Source organism: Gnatocerus cornutus, chromosome 9 (genome assembly GCF_029298725.1).
Source record: "Gnatocerus cornutus isolate USDA-ARS CGAHR chromosome 9, icGnaCorn1.1, whole genome shotgun sequence".
NCBI lineage: Eukaryota > Metazoa > Arthropoda > Insecta > Coleoptera > Tenebrionidae > Gnatocerus > Gnatocerus cornutus.
In genome coordinates this window covers 8,709,162-8,724,324 of record NC_142241.1, presented here as the reverse complement: position 1 = coordinate 8,724,324, position 15,163 = coordinate 8,709,162, and the positions used below count along the sequence as shown (strand labels likewise).

General features: G+C 32.7%; 6 protein-coding genes and 1 long non-coding RNA gene across 7 annotated transcripts; 4 read left to right on the top strand and 3 right to left on the bottom strand.

Moving 5' to 3' along the window:
- Positions 1 to 1,625: 1,625 nt before the first annotated feature.
- On the top strand, positions 1,626 to 5,274 carry LOC148168592 (uncharacterized). Its single transcript, XM_088046220.1, has 13 exons — positions 1,626 to 1,709; positions 1,761 to 2,026; positions 2,077 to 2,316; positions 2,369 to 2,671; positions 2,724 to 2,972; positions 3,024 to 3,134; positions 3,193 to 3,227; positions 3,579 to 3,906; positions 3,956 to 4,186; positions 4,231 to 4,533; positions 4,579 to 4,827; positions 4,877 to 4,987; positions 5,194 to 5,274. The coding sequence occupies exons 2-13, from the start codon at positions 1,768 to 1,770 to the stop codon at positions 5,238 to 5,240; spliced, it is 2,466 nt and encodes an 821-aa protein (XP_087902346.1). The 5' UTR covers positions 1,626 to 1,709; positions 1,761 to 1,767; the 3' UTR covers positions 5,241 to 5,274.
- A 284-nt stretch (positions 5,275 to 5,558) lies between these two features.
- LOC148168591 (uncharacterized) lies at positions 5,559 to 7,021 on the top strand. The gene is made up of 2 exons (XR_015770735.1): positions 5,559 to 5,609; positions 6,739 to 7,021. It is a non-coding gene; the product is annotated as an uncharacterized LOC148168591 (long non-coding RNA).
- Positions 6,997 to 8,171, top strand: LOC148168590 (putative odorant receptor 92a; the record flags this gene model as incomplete). Its single annotated transcript, XM_088046219.1, has 4 exons — positions 6,997 to 7,574; positions 7,624 to 7,816; positions 7,861 to 8,016; positions 8,063 to 8,171. Coding segments are annotated over 4 exons (972 nt in total), but the record flags the coding sequence as incomplete, so codon positions are not given.
- Positions 8,172 to 8,686: 515 nt separating this feature from the next.
- LOC148168589 (odorant receptor 82a-like) lies at positions 8,687 to 10,060 on the top strand. Its single transcript, XM_088046218.1, has 5 exons — positions 8,687 to 8,730; positions 8,885 to 9,481; positions 9,543 to 9,642; positions 9,694 to 9,786; positions 9,836 to 10,060. The coding sequence occupies exons 1-5, from the start codon at positions 8,687 to 8,689 to the stop codon at positions 10,034 to 10,036; spliced, it is 1,035 nt and encodes a 344-aa protein (XP_087902344.1). The 3' UTR covers positions 10,037 to 10,060.
- On the bottom strand, positions 9,618 to 11,836 carry LOC148168588 (luciferin sulfotransferase-like). Its single transcript, XM_088045482.1, has 6 exons — positions 11,499 to 11,836; positions 11,350 to 11,446; positions 11,151 to 11,301; positions 10,985 to 11,105; positions 10,455 to 10,938; positions 9,618 to 9,784 (listed from the first exon to the last, which is right to left on the bottom strand). Exons 1-5 carry the CDS (start codon positions 11,665 to 11,667, stop codon positions 10,550 to 10,552), a joined length of 927 nt encoding a protein of 308 aa, XP_087901608.1. The 5' UTR covers positions 11,668 to 11,836; the 3' UTR covers positions 9,618 to 9,784; positions 10,455 to 10,549.
- A 342-nt stretch (positions 11,837 to 12,178) lies between these two features.
- Positions 12,179 to 13,650, bottom strand: LOC148168587 (luciferin sulfotransferase-like). The gene is made up of 5 exons (XM_088045480.1): positions 13,352 to 13,650; positions 13,209 to 13,305; positions 12,990 to 13,158; positions 12,809 to 12,929; positions 12,179 to 12,761 (listed from the first exon to the last, which is right to left on the bottom strand). Exons 1-5 carry the CDS (start codon positions 13,512 to 13,514, stop codon positions 12,373 to 12,375), a joined length of 939 nt encoding a protein of 312 aa, XP_087901606.1. The 5' UTR covers positions 13,515 to 13,650; the 3' UTR covers positions 12,179 to 12,372.
- Positions 13,651 to 13,795: 145 nt separating this feature from the next.
- LOC148168586 (luciferin sulfotransferase-like) lies at positions 13,796 to 14,930 on the bottom strand. Its single transcript, XM_088045483.1, has 5 exons — positions 14,762 to 14,930; positions 14,616 to 14,712; positions 14,397 to 14,565; positions 14,231 to 14,351; positions 13,796 to 14,184 (listed from the first exon to the last, which is right to left on the bottom strand). Exons 1-5 carry the CDS (start codon positions 14,928 to 14,930, stop codon positions 13,796 to 13,798), a joined length of 945 nt encoding a protein of 314 aa, XP_087901609.1.
- Positions 14,931 to 15,163: the final 233 nt, after the last annotated feature.

The following is a 15,163-nucleotide window of genomic DNA, read 5'->3' as shown; positions in this document are numbered from 1 at the left end:
CAATTTTGGAAAACCTCCGAATTTTGATGAAGTAAACAAAAAATTGAATTTTTGGTCGTGGTTTGCCTTCATATACCCCACGTGTGGACTGACGACTTACAACATAATTAAATTATCCTTGAAAGCAGAATGTGATCAAATGAACGAAATTCAAGGTCTGGATGAAAAATGTGGATTGGTGTATCCTTTCTGGATTCCATTTGATATTAATTACTTTCCGATGTTTCATGTGGTTCTGTTTTACACTTGGATTTCAGCAGTTCTTTTCGTAAAATTACACCTGTCGATTTTTTTTTCAAGCTTTTGAGATATCTCAACACATTAATGTAAGAATTAAACATTTAAATTCGATGATTCAAGACAGTTTTGAAGAGACTGATCATAAAACTTGTCATCATAAATTAATAAGCTGCATAAAGTACCACCAAGAAATTCTCAAGTAAGTTGTAAGTTTCTATTAAATGAAAAAAAAAATACAATTATCTTGCAGCATAGCTGAACGATTACAGCTGTTTTTCCGATCTAATGTTTGTCCATTTCGTTATGACAGCAACAATTTGTGGATGTCTGGAAAAACAATTAGTTGATGTAAGTTTATGTAGACTTACAAAGTCTCAGATGTACAAAATTCTCTTATAGGGCGTGTACCCCATGACTGCTGTTGTACATCTCGTTGCTTGGATTATCTCTCTGTTTATTGCTTCGCTGGCTGGTCAAAAAATTGAGGACTCTGTATGTAATCCAATCTTTTTTTCCTACATCTAAACAAATGTTCCAGAGCTTGTTAATTGCGGAAAGTATTTGGGCCTCAAAGTGGTATTCTGTAGACGTCAAACTACAAAGAAGCGTTTTATTCTTTCTTATCAAAGCCCAACGAGGTTTGCACATGACGGTGGGCAACATTGGAATTTTGTCTTATGAATTTTTTGTTGGGGTAAGAAAAATCCTTTAATATTATTTAAAATTATTTGATTTATTTGTAGGTTTTAAAAATGTCGTATTCTGTACTCGCAATGTTGACTTCATAAATATTTCTCGCCGCTTTGTGCTTGCTAGTTAAAAATTCAATGTACCAATTAAATAAATTAAAATGTGCAAATATCATATTTCATCATTGGCAATCTTTCTATCTTTTATCGTTTTCTCACACACATTGTCAATTATCTAAAAAGGATTTTGTTTGTACGAAAAACTCGTTAGATTATCTTCTGTGTACTTCTTTAGATACAGATTGACTCATCCGATAAGACCAAACCTTGGAAATTGCGTAAAATGTTTTCTTTATAAACCACAGATTTCATTGGTAAAGATTTGAAATATTTTCAGACAATAAGGTTTTAATAAGCGTTCCTAAATATGTAGCTCTCTTAAGTCTTCATTCCTTAAAAAAAATTCATGACCAAAATACCTACTTCATAATGTACGAGGTGTTCCATTTAAAAAAAAAAGTAATTTAATTAATGAACACCTGTATATAAAATAATAAAAGTATTGTAAGTGAGTCCTAGTAATTAAACGCCCTTTAATCCGGACTCCACTTCCTATCAAAATGATAGCACAAAACTGTTATCAGGATTAAATTATTAATAGTTCCCGAAACAGGTACTAACTAATCAGCACTTTATCAAAGCTTATATAATGGCAACAAAATGATAAACCAAGTTAAGTTACGTTGTTCCTTGTGAAGCTAAACCATATCCTTATCATTCGTAAGTAAAACCACTTTTACACTAACGAAAAATTACACGTGTTTGTTATAGAAAAACCATGACGTACACCTCTTTAATTATAACTTTAATCTCAATAGTATCTCTTTCTCTCGGAGACTATATTCAATTAGAAAACAAAGATCGCATAACATGCATCACTGATCAGCTAAAGGCTGCTATGTATGTTACACCTCCGGTTCTTCAGAAATCAAGAAGTTCCTCAATCTTGTTGGATGACAATACACGTTGGAGCGGTTGGACTTTAAAACATTCAACGGAAGTGGTAACGCCCAGCGTAACAGATAAAAGATGGGAAGGTAACATGTTTATTTAGTCAACGACAGGAAAAAATAGTTACATTTTCCAGATTTCGCTACAATTCACACCAAATCGGTTAGTGCTGATTCTGTAAAAAGTTATGGATTTTCCGTGTATGGTGGAAATTTGAACATCACTGCTACCGATCCAAATGAAGTCAAAGTGAAAAAAGTCAAAAAAATTGTGCCTAAAATTTGGACTCATCATAACATGTACCCTACTTATAAAAATTCTTCTTTTCAAATCATAGCAGAAGCGGACACAACTGTTTATTGGAAAGTTTATGACTGTAAGCATGGAAATCTTATCTTTAATACATATTTATTAGTTACCTGTTTTAGATAAATTAAGATGGACTGAGACCGCATCATCTACACCAACGAATATATTAGTACCAAACTCTAAAAATTGTTTGGACATTTACATGTATTTGTGTTCTCACTGTCATTTAGAATTGGCAGTACTCGGGCGTAGATTCTCTTTTCATGGAGTTGATGAGAATGTAATGTGGAAATGGCAAAGTAAACGAATTGAATTACAATCCGCAACAACCATTAGTTTCATTCGAAGTACTTTCAATCAGAGTGGTGAGGGACAATGGGGTATTGACATCAGAAAATGTCCTGCCATGATAAATAATAAAAGTAAGAAATTTTTCTAACTGTAAATTCAATCACACCAAATTAATTCTTCCAGCAATTTACACCGTGGACTTGGGAGTCGACGTAGAAAAAGACGTTCCCAGAGTATGTGACATGGCCACAGAAGTTACAAGCAATAATATATTTACTTGTGAACCAGGAACTTTAGGAATCGATTGTGATTTAACCTGCAAAGATTTGTTAGGTTCTGAAGCACCACTCTGCGAAAAACACAAAATTTGTTCCGTTAAAGACAAGAATTGTGAATGTGCTTGGGGATACGAAGGAGAGTCGTGCGATCAAAGTAATTTTTTAATTAAAGGAAACGACAGAGATGCTTAAATCGTTCTTTCAGCTTGTGGGACGGGAAAATGGGGTCTGTCTTGCAAAAACGCCTGTAAGGGCTGCACGACGTGTAAAGCAGTCACAGGAGAATGCACGAATTCAGCACAGCTTCTTTACGCAAGTGAGTGACTTGTTGGCATTTTTTAAAGTTATATTTCATATTTTTCATGTTTTTTTAGGTCTTCCAATAATGCTGGCTTTGGTGGTTTTGCTGGTCCGAATTTAAATCATTTACCATCGATTTTATTGTAAATAGCACTCCTCTAATAAATAGTTAAAAATTCTTCTCGACTATTATTTCAATACAGTTTATAGAATTTTTAAAAATTTCACTAAATTACTGAAACCGATATAAATAAATACAGTAGAATTTATAAAAAAAAAAACAGTTTAGTTTTTTGTTCCTTAATGATTTATCGTTTGTTTCTTGAAATGGTTTCGCCTCTTGGAAGTTTTCAAATTCTACAAACTTTTTGATCCTCAGAACAACACTCATGTGCTGTAGATAAGTACTTGCTTTCTGATAAAATTGATTGAGTATTCTAGTTATCTCCCTGTTCTCTAGTCCCTGCAAATAGTTTATTGTATCATATATTTTGTAACAAATATATTCTTTTATTTTTGTAGAAAGAACATGAAGCTGACTTTAATACTTTTAATAATTTTGTCAAACTCGTTTTTTTCAAGCCAAGAAGTAATCCAGCTGGAAAATAGCACTCATTTGACATGCATCTCCGACAATCCAAACTCTGTAATGTCCGTAATTCCGCCCATTGTCCACAAAGCAAAAAATACGGAAATTCTTTTAAGTGACGACTCATTTTGGGACGACTGGGACCTGAAAAATTCCACCGAAGTTGTAGCCCCTGTTGTTACAGATAAGAGATGGGAAGGTAAAAACGTCACATAATTTTACCTTCACATTTAGTCAAAATTTTGCAGATTTTGCAACAATTTTCACGAGTTCAATTCACTACGATTCCGTTAAATCCTTATCATTTTCCGTGTACAACATTGACGTCAACGTTACCACCGATCCGAAGCGATCAAAAGCAAATTTTGGATTTCCTCCCGTCATTTGGTCGCACCAAAATATTCATTCTCCCGATCAAAAAAGTTCGATTAAAATTGACGCAAACGCTCCAAAAGATGTTTATTGGAAGATTCACGACTGTAAGATTAAGGTTTTTGATATAATTTTATTATACAAATTTTAGACCGCCTGAGATGGGCTGAGCGCTCATCAACGAAACCAACAACTGTACCAATATCAAATGAAACGTGTTTGATGGTATACATTTATTTGTGCTCACACTGTAAGTTAGAATTGGATGCAGCTGGACACAAATATTCCTTTCATGGTGTTGATGAAGAGTTAATATGGTACTGGCAGAATAAAAAAATTGAGTTAGATTCAGCAAGCAATATTACTTTCATTCGAAGTACTTTCAACGAGAGTGTTGAAGAGGGGCAATGGGGTGTTGATATCAGAAAATGTCCTCTTACGAAGAGCAATAAAAGTATTAAGTTAAAGTAGAAATTTGTAACAACAACTCTAATTTTAGCGATTTTCACTGTCGATTTACAAGATGATGTTGAAAAAGAAATGTCATTTAGAGTATGTGATCGCACAGACTCGAATGATACTAATTATATTTTCGGTTGTGAGCCTGGAATTTTAGGAGGGCAGTGCGATGTGAATTGTGAAGAAATATTTGATTCTGAGGCAAAATACTGCGAGAAACGTAAAATTTGTTCTGTTTACAACAACTGTGAGTGTGCTTGGGGATCTCAGGGGGAATTATGTGACCAAGGTAAGCTCAATAGGAAGTACCAACAGAATTTTATACTTCTAGTTTGTAGATTGCACTGAAGAAACTTGGGGTTTGTCTTGTAGGAAATCGTGTAAGAATTGCAAAACGTGTAATGCTATGACAGGAGACTGTAATAACAATTCCGAGCTTGTTTACTCAAGTAAGTACCTAACTAACAGCTTGATGAAAAATATAAATAGTACTAGTAGGGCCTAGCTTTATAATGTAATGCATAATTTAACCTTTCAAAATTTACCTTGAAAACCTCGCTAAAATCATTAAAAACGTGTTGTGTTCTAAAGAGGCTCTACTAGTAGTATTTATTTATTAGTACTATTTATTAGTACTACTAATAAATTGTTTTAGGCTTTCAGATGCTGTCCGTTTTGGTACTTTTGTTAGTCCAACTCTAATTTTATGTCAATAAAACTGCAATGTCACCAAAATTTTATTCATGATTTGAAACCCATTAAATTCAATAAATAAATATGCAAGACTCACTGCAATTGGAGACCAACATTCCTTCGATTATTTTCTTTTGAAAAAATAATTATTCTAACCGCGCATTATCAATTATGATAAGGAAGTCTAAAGGCACAAATAAGTAGTTAGTAAGAAAAATAATTGCCTCATAAATTATCAATTTTAAAATTGCATTGTGATACTTAGAAAACTGTCTTGCGTTCTAGAGAATTCAAATTGATTGGGTTCTTTCAGTTCACAAGCATCTTCATTAGTGAAAGGATGTTTCAAACTCTCTAGTGGTTGCTTGTGCTATAAAGGTATGTAATTCCATTTTGCAAACTTCATCCATTGATGTTTAAATAGTTTTATTACAACTGCGATTAAATTTTAATAAAACTAATCACTAATTTTTTTATAATTAAATACGAAAGAAAATGAAAAATCTTTCAGTTTCACCGACTTCCACTATTCATTTCGATATTTCAGTTTCTTTGGGCTTTTATCGAATTTATTTGTAAATACATATTACAATCTAAAAGTTTTTTTATATTTTCGACCTTTTACATAGATTTATTCTTTTTAGGTCCTTTTTGGACTGTTAAGATTCTCTCGATTAATTACCCAAACTTTATAGAATTTTAGATAAATTTTATGAATTCGATTTGCTCTCTTGAGATGTGTTTTTTGGATCTCTTTTCTGATTCTGCTTATTAGTTTTTTCACAATTTTTTAGTCTGTTTGAATTCCTTATTTATATGCTTCAAAATTTTCATATGTTCTTGACTCATAGAATACTATTTTCTTTACAATTTCTGCTTTTAAGAATCTTTAAGATTATTGAAAATTCCTTTTGCTTCTTCTCATCCTTACAGATTCTTTCCAATCCTTGTTCTCAAATTGTACTTACCTTCTCTATGAATTCTTAAATTTTATAAATCTAAAAACTGAAAAAATCTCAGACTTTCACATTTTCCAATTTTGAAAACCAATATTAGAAATCTGGTGAAACCTTCAAAAACCTTAAAACTGAGAATTTTACGAACCTGAGAATACCAAAATAATTTTTTTTTAAGTTTTGACAAATAAACAAGAATATAAAAATTTTAAAATCAGGCGAATCATCCTATCAAATAACAAAAATTTAGAAGCAACTAAGAATCTAAAAATACTTGATTTTTCGATTATTTTAATTTTGCGACTGCAAAACAAACATTTTCTGTTATGTCCATTTATTTAATTTTTTTTCTAGTTGTGCATTTATTAAGGTTTTCATTCGCTCAGGTTAAGATTTTCGCATTCTTTAATTCCTGGAATTTCGATATAAGAAAACCTACGATTCTAGAAAAATCTACATCTTATCTTAATTATTACTTAGGAGTATTAAATTTCTTCATAAAATCTGCTCTATATTATTATGCCGAAATTATTTTATTACATTTTTCGTAGTTCCACATTGATAAAAAATGACTTCAGTTACCGAAGAGATCAAGATTTGCCGTTCCACGCGAACCATTTTTCAGTACAGCCTAATCTGGCCCCCCGACAAAGACGAATTAAATCCCGGAAAGATGTACCTAATCCGAGTTTTAATTCTCACTTTACTCACAGTCAGTGGATGGGGCGTTGGAACTGTGATGCATTTAATTGCAAGTCTTAAAAGTGTGTAAATTGAAATTCCGTACAGTTCCCTTTTTGAAATCTTTTTCAGGTGATGCGAATTTGTATCTCAGCGAAGACATCTCTTTTGTTGTTGCCGCTTGTGGTTTGTACTACGTAACTTTTGCTTACGTCAACAACCAACAAAAACTTGCGCATTTAATGAAGGATTTATCAAATTTTCGAGAATTCGGAACTCCACCTAATTTCGAAGCAAACAACAAACGCTTGAATTTAATTGGTAACATACTCGTGACTTACACCACTGTGGGTACTTCTATGTACAATGGTGTTAAATTGTGGGACAAAACCGATTGCGAAGAAATTAACGAGCGTGTTGATTTTAACCAAGTCTGTGGGTCGATGGTACCGTTTTGGATACCCATGGACACAAAAGATCATCTTTTTTTTTACTATTTCTGTTTGTTTTACGTTTTTCTCTGTAGTCAAATTTTTATCAAACTCAGTTTGATGATCTCGTTTCAGTCTGCAGAGTTAGCACATCATATCAGTTTCCGAATTGACCACTTAAACATGATGATTAGAACGTGTTTTGATAGTGGAAATTACAAAACTTGTCGGTTTAATTTAAAAAAATGCGTGCAGTACCATTGGAAAATCCTCGAGTAAATACATCTTCGAGTCCCGAGCGCAGTTTAAAAAATCCAATTTTAGCTTTGCCTCCAGATTAGACAACTGTTTCTCCATAGGGATGTTTGCTCATATCACCATAACGAGTGTCATCATTGGATGTATTGAGAAACAATTCGTAGATAGACAACATAGATTGTGTGCTGGACTACATGCGAGTGGTTGGGCTTTAAGTTTATTTATCGCTTGTTTTGGAGGACAAAAAATTATAAACGCTGTAAGTAAAAGTGAAGTAAATTCACAAATTTATTTGGTTTTTAGAGTGACACAATTCCTGAGGCAATTTATGCGTCAAAGTGGTACAATGTCGAAATTAGCTTAGCAAAAGATTTAAATTTTATGCTGATAAGGTCGCAGGAAAGCCTGAAAATTACGTCTGGACCTTTCGGAGTTATGTCTTTTGCTGTGTTTCTTTCGGTACGAAATTTCACCGATTTATATCCTTTCTAATGTTAATTTGTAGGTAATTAAGATGTCCTATTCAATTCTATGTATGCTAACGTCTTAAAAATTTGACCTAGTCGGCGTAAATTGCACTTTTATAATTTAAGATTCTGTTTCTTATAATTAGCTTCAATAAACTAAATGGTTCCTGCAAGTTTAACCGGCTATATTTATTCCACCAATTTCCTTCTGAAGAAATTATCCAAACTGTGTATTATACAAGGAAGTACAAACAAATAAGCACTTTGTGAGAAAAATAATTGGATAATAATTCATCAATTTTAAATTGTTTCTGTAATGACCACGACTTGTCCTACTTGGAAATCTGTCTTGCGTTCTGAGGAGTTCAAATTGATTAAAATTCCTTTATTGGGGAGACATCTTCATTGCTCAAAAAGCGTTTAAGCAATAGGTGTCGTTAGGTGGTGATACTTTTAATTTAAGATTTGTGAAAACAATATTGCTCAGAAAATTGTAAAATTTGGCAAGTTTTTGATATGACTTCTAATGACGAAATTAGTATTTGTCGATCTACAAGAACTATTCTTCAGTACAGCTTAATCTGGCCTTCTGATGGTCATGAACTAAATCCTGGAAAGATTTACTATATTCGCGTTTTAATTCTTATTTTGCTCTCCAGTGGATGGTGTTTTGGAATTATAATGCATCTGATTGCCAGTATAAAAAGTAAGTGCTCACTTTTAATGCTTTGAAATTTTCAGTTTTTTTTAAACTTCTTAGAATTTCGGATTGTTCTTAAAATTGAAAATTGTTATACACTCGACTTTGTCGAGAGTCTGGAAAATCCAGAAAAAATTGATAAATTATAAACTGAGCTGAGATGTTTGGAACTCTTTGCTTTTAAAAATTTAAATCATTTTATAGGCGATGCAGACCTCTTCCTGAGCGAACAGATAAGCTTAGTCGTAGCTTCTTGTGGTCTCTACTTCGTAACGTTTGTCTACGTCAAAACGCAACCAAAACTTGGACTTTTATTGAAGGACCTCTCCGATTTCTCAGATTTTGGGCCTCCACCCGACTTTAAATTAAAAAATCAACGCTTAAACGTCCTCTCTCACATTGCACATGGATACTCAGTTTTAGGAACAACAATCTACAACTCAATTAAATTGTGGGAAAAAAATGAATGTGATGAAATTTACGACAATTTAGATTTTAACCAAGTGTGTGGAGCTCTGGCTCCGTTTTGGGTACCAATGGATATCAGGCAGTATCCTTTTCTTCATTCTTTATTGGTGTTGTACGTTTTTCTCTGTACTCAGATTTTTATTAAATTGAGTTTGATGATTTCGTTCCAAGCTACAGAGTTGGCTTATCATATCAGCTTTCGAATTGATCAGTTGAATGGTATGATTAAAACATGTTTTGATTATGGGGATTATGAAGAGCGTCGCTTCAAGCTAAAGCAGTGTATTTGGTACCATTCAAAAATTATAGAGTAAGTAGTTTTCGAAAGAAATTTTAAAATGCTCTTTTAGGTTTGCATCCAGGTTAGATGACTGTTTTACCACAGGAATGTTTGCACATATTAGCATTACAAGCGTCATCGCTAGTTGTATTGAGAAACAATTTATTGATGTAATAACTCACGTAATTCCCGAAATAAATGTTTTTAGAATGTTTTTTCAGGAACCACATAAATTGTGCGCCGGCCTTCACCTTGGGGGTTGGATGTTAAGTCTCTTTCTCGCTTGCTTTGGAGGACAAAAAATGATGAACTCTGTAAGTACAACCCTGATATATTTTTCAAATAGTTATTTTTCTGCTGTAGAGTGAATCTATTCCTGAAGCTATTTGGACTTCAAAATGGTACCTAGCTGAATTTACGTTAGTCAAAGATATACGATTTATGTTGATGAGATCACAAAGAAATTTAAAGCTCACAGCTGGACCTTTTGGAGTTATGTCGTACGCAGTTTTTGTTTCTGTTATGAAAATGTCGTATTCTATACTGTGCATGCTAACATCTTAAAAAACACCGTTAAATCAACTTGAATTTGCACGTTTAAATATTTTTTAAAATTAAAAAACGTAAAAAAAGTGAATGGGGATCGAACCTACATACCCCAGTTTATATTGTGTGATTCATTAAATTTCCATTCGCAGTTGGCTTTGAGAAAAAATTTCATGTCGTAACTAACACCATTACAGTAGTTTCGACTTAATATTTGCGAGATTTGCTAGTTATCGAACAAGAAGTCAACGCACGTCCAAAATACACGGCCTACCTAGAATGGAAATTTAATGAATCACCCGATATAAGATGTAAGGATTTTAAATAAAATTGTATTAATAAATCAAATTTTCGTATTTCTATTGTTCTAGTAATCATCAAATTGTGAAATCAAAACAAAGTGGAAATTGAGATAAAGATTATCTAAGGTATTCACCTTGAATGTGAAGGTCAATGACAATTTATTATATGATATTCACAGAACGCCACAATAAATATCAAGTTTGGCTTCTTGAATTGCTCCTTGCTTTCTTACACAACATAATCTGTTCCTGCAATATTTTTCTGAATCCAAGAATCAAATTTTTGGACCATCTCAGCCGTCATAACAGTTTTATGGTCACCAACAATACCCTTTCTCATAAATTTTTCATCACTTGGGCGGTTATACAACTTTTTAATCTGGTCAACCTTTTCGCTTTTATTAACTGCCGGATTTTTACTCATAGATTCAAAACTCAAATGTTGAGACAATTTGTCTATCTCCTGTTCGTTCAAAGAACGATCAAAAAAGAAAGCGACCTTCTTAATTACTTGTTTAAGGTCCTGTTTCATGTCTTCGTATTTCAAAAAAAGTACATTTGGGTGGTTTCGCATTTTCCAAAAAGGCAAAACGTTGTCCCAAAATGAACCGTACAATACTGAATCTACAATAAGAATTTTTAATAAAAATGACTTCAAACAAACCTTTTCCTGCAAGGAATAACTCGCAGAATTCCTCAAAAGTGCCTGCGAAATTGTCTAACATTACAGAATGATGATAAAAGGAAACACACACGTCTTTAGGATCTCGGGTAACGCAGATGATCTAAAGTTAACATTTTTAATAAGTTTCATTAAAGTAAGTACGTACTTTGGGTTTTTTATTTCCTTCTCGGATCTGTCGCGGTAACAATGGAACCGGAAAATGCGTTTTCACAAATCCTACCGAGTTTGAAATACTTTCCGGAAGTACAATTTTGATGGCTTTTTCTGCACTACTAAAGTCGAACATAATTGGGATCCTTAAACAACAAAACTGTATTTTTAGTCACAGGGTAATAGTAACATACTCTAGAAACGGAATGCGATCCGACAAGTCTTGTTTGGCTCCTTCAAAATCAAGATTATTTGCGATCAACCACACCATTTCTTGAACCCAGGTGGTACCTGGCATGTTTTGTTAAGAGAAATTAAATAAAATTGATAACGTTTTTCTTACCGCATTTTGGATAAGTACAAATCCAAACATCATCTTCATTTACGTCGAGATTTTCAAATTCGTTTTGGGCGAGGGTGTACCTTTGTGGTAACATGCAGCCTTTAACTGTTATGTAACTTTTTCTTAAAGGACTAGTCCACTTTTCTTTAATAATCTTGTCTAAATTCATTGTTAGACAAAAACTACAATTTGTTAAAAAATATTATGGGTACTTTCCTATTTGACGAGGAAATTATGAGTTCGAGAACTGCAATAACCATAACACAATTGCTCAATACATGAGAAACTTTGGTCTAATTTTATTTCAAATCAAGATTGCAGTTGAAAACAACTGATATGACGTCAACAGATTAACTTGTATGTATTTAAATTTATAATATCAAATTTAAAGTAATTTTGAGAATGAGAAACTTTATTGAAGATGGATAATTGAAAAGAGCGAGTTTTAAAAAAGGGTAAGTATCAAAATTGCACATTTTGAGATTTTATTTTCATGGACTTTGACCAAATCTGTCAACAATTGTGTAGTGTGGGTTGTCGCTGCTCACCGCCAAAAATAATGATAATAACTCGAGTCTCTCTGGTCAATAACATCATCATCCCTGGATGGGTCTAGTTCCCTAATTTGTGTAAAATGTGAGAATTTAAATTTGTTGTTGTTTAAATAAAACGCTGATAACAAAATGTAACATGTTTTTGTAAATACAATAATTATTAAACTTAAAGATGTAATAATAAAATAATTAATGTAAGTGTGATATAGTTATTAACGACATAAGGCCGATATTAAGCATTTAACGGGCAAGGAGATGTTCGTAAAGCCAAGGCGTTAGGCGCGGCGCATAAAATCTTACATTACATAACATAACTTATATTACATAACATAATCTGTTCCTGCAATATTTTTCTGAATCCAAGAATCAAATTTCTGGATCATCTCAGTCGACATAACAGTTTTATGATCACCAACAACACCTTTCCTTATAAATTTTCCATCACTTAAGCGGTTATAAAACTTTTTAATTTGCTCAACCCTTTCGCTTTTATTAACTGCCGGATTTTTGCTCATAGATTCAAAACTTAAGTGTTGAAACAATTTGTCTATTTCCTGTTCATTCAAGGAACGATCAAGAAAGTCGGCGACCTTCTTAATTACGTGTTTAAGATCCCGTTTCATGTCTTCGTATCTCAAAAAAAGTATATTTGGCTGGTTTCGCAATTTCCAAAATGATAAGACATTATCCCAATACGAACCAAACAGTACTAAAATCTAGAATAACAATATTGAAAAAATGGAGTATTAATCAAACCTTTTCCTGCAAGGAATAACTCGCAATACTCCTCGAAAGTGCCTGTGAAGTTGTGTAATATTACAGAATGATGATAATAAGAAACACACACGTCTTTAGGATCTCGAGTAACGTAAATGATCTAAAATTACAATTATTTGAATGATTTCAATTGAGGCAAGTATAATTAGTAGGTTCTCACTTTAGGTTTTTTATATCCTTCTCGAATTTCTCGAGGTAATAATGGAACCGGAAAATGCGTTTTCACAAATCCGTTGTTTTTCACCAAATTTGCAGAATTTAAAATTCCATCCGAAAATACCAGTTTTGAGTTTTTGTCAACGTTATGTAAGTCAAAGATAATTGGGAACCTCAAAAAAAATAGTTTTTTTATTACCTAACAAAATACTAACTTTGTTACTCTAAAAACGGAACTCGTTCTTCCAAACTTCTTTTGGCTCGCTCAAAATCAAGGTTGTTGGCAATTAGCCACACCATTTCTTGAGTCCAAGTGGTGCCTGCATTAGATTATTAAAAAAGTTGAAATCCAAATTTCTATCTTACCGCATTTTGGATAAGTACAAATCCAAATATCATCTTCATTGACTTCGTAATTTTCAAATTCGTTTCGAAGCTCTATATATTTTTTTGGTAACATGCATCCTTTTACTGTTACGTAATTTTTTCTTACAGTCCCATTTTCTGTAGTAATCTTATCCAAATCCATTGTTGAACGAATGCACAACACTTTGTAACAATGAAAAACAATTCGTGCTAAATATATATTTGTCGGCGGGATTAAAATTTATTAGTCTGTTTAATTACAGCATTATAACTACACATGTTTGTGAAAGAGAAAAAAAATTGCATAAAGATTATCTGACGTTATCGAATCGAGGTCAATGAGAAAACTTGTGATATGATATTAAAAAAACGCACAATTATTTATTATTATTATGAATGATCGTGTTATCACTACTTTATTATTGACTAAAATAAGCAACATTCTTATATAACATAATCTGTTCCTGCAATATTCTCCTGGATCCAAGAATCAAATTTCTTAATCATCTCAGCGGTCATAACAGTTTTATGGTCACCAACAACACCTTTCCTCATAAATTTTCCATCATTTGGCCGATTAAGAAACTTTTTTAGCATCTCAACCCGTTCGCTTTTATTAACTGCCGGATTCTTGCTCATAGATTCAAAACTCAAATGTTCAGACAATTTGTCTATCTGCTGTTCGCTCAAGGAACGATCAACAAAGTGGGCGACCGTCCTAATTACTTCCTTAAGATCCCTTTTCATGTCCTCGTATTTCAAACAAAGAATATTTGGCTGGTTTCGCATTTTCCAAAAAGGTAAAACGTTGTCCCAAAACGAACCATACAATACTAAATAGTAAATAAGACTTTTGAAGAGAGATTATATTAATCAAACCTTTTCCTGCAAGAAATAACTCGCAGTACTCCTCGAAGGTGCCTGTAAAACTGGATAACGTTACAGAATGATGATAACCAGAAACACACGCGTCTTTAGGATCCCGAGTAACATGGATGATCTAAAGTTGAAGTTTGAATAATATATGTTAAGAATACGAACTTACTTTAGGTTTTTTATGTCCTTCTCGAATTTCTCGAGGTAATAATGGAACCGGAAAATGCGTTTTTACAAATCCGTTGATTTTCACCATTCTCGCAGAGTTTGAAATAGAGTCTGGAAGCAAGACTTTGGAGTTTTTTTCAACGTTACTTAAGTCGAAGAGCATTGGCAACCTTAAAAAATAAAACAGCATTTTTAAATAACAAAATACGATATTTGGTACTCTAAAAACGGAACTCTGTCGTCTAAGCTTCTTTTGGCTCCTTCAAAATCAAGGTTGTTTGCGATCAGCCACACCATTTCTTGAGTCCAAGTAGTACCTAAATTGCATTAATAAAAAAAAAGTTGAAACCTTAAGTTTTCTCTTACCGCATTTTGGATAAGTACAAATCCAAATATCATCTTCATTGACTTCAAGATTTTCAAATTCGTTTTGAAGCTCTATGTATCTTTCAGGTAACATGCATCCTTTTACTGTAACGTGATTTCTTCTTAGAGGGGTAGTAAATTTTTCTTTAATAATTTTATCCAAACTCATTGTTAGAGAAATGCTAAACACTTTGTAACAATGAAAAATAACTTCATACTGAATATTTGTCTCGGTGAGATTAAAATTGTAAGTTTACTTAATTACTGCGTTAACTGTTTAAAAAATATTTCCTTCACATCATAACATCATTGTTAAAGCAAAAAATAAAATAACGACCTGGAAAATAACTATCATCCTAAAAAACACAAAACGGGAAAGAAGATAATATGCTTTAAAAATGT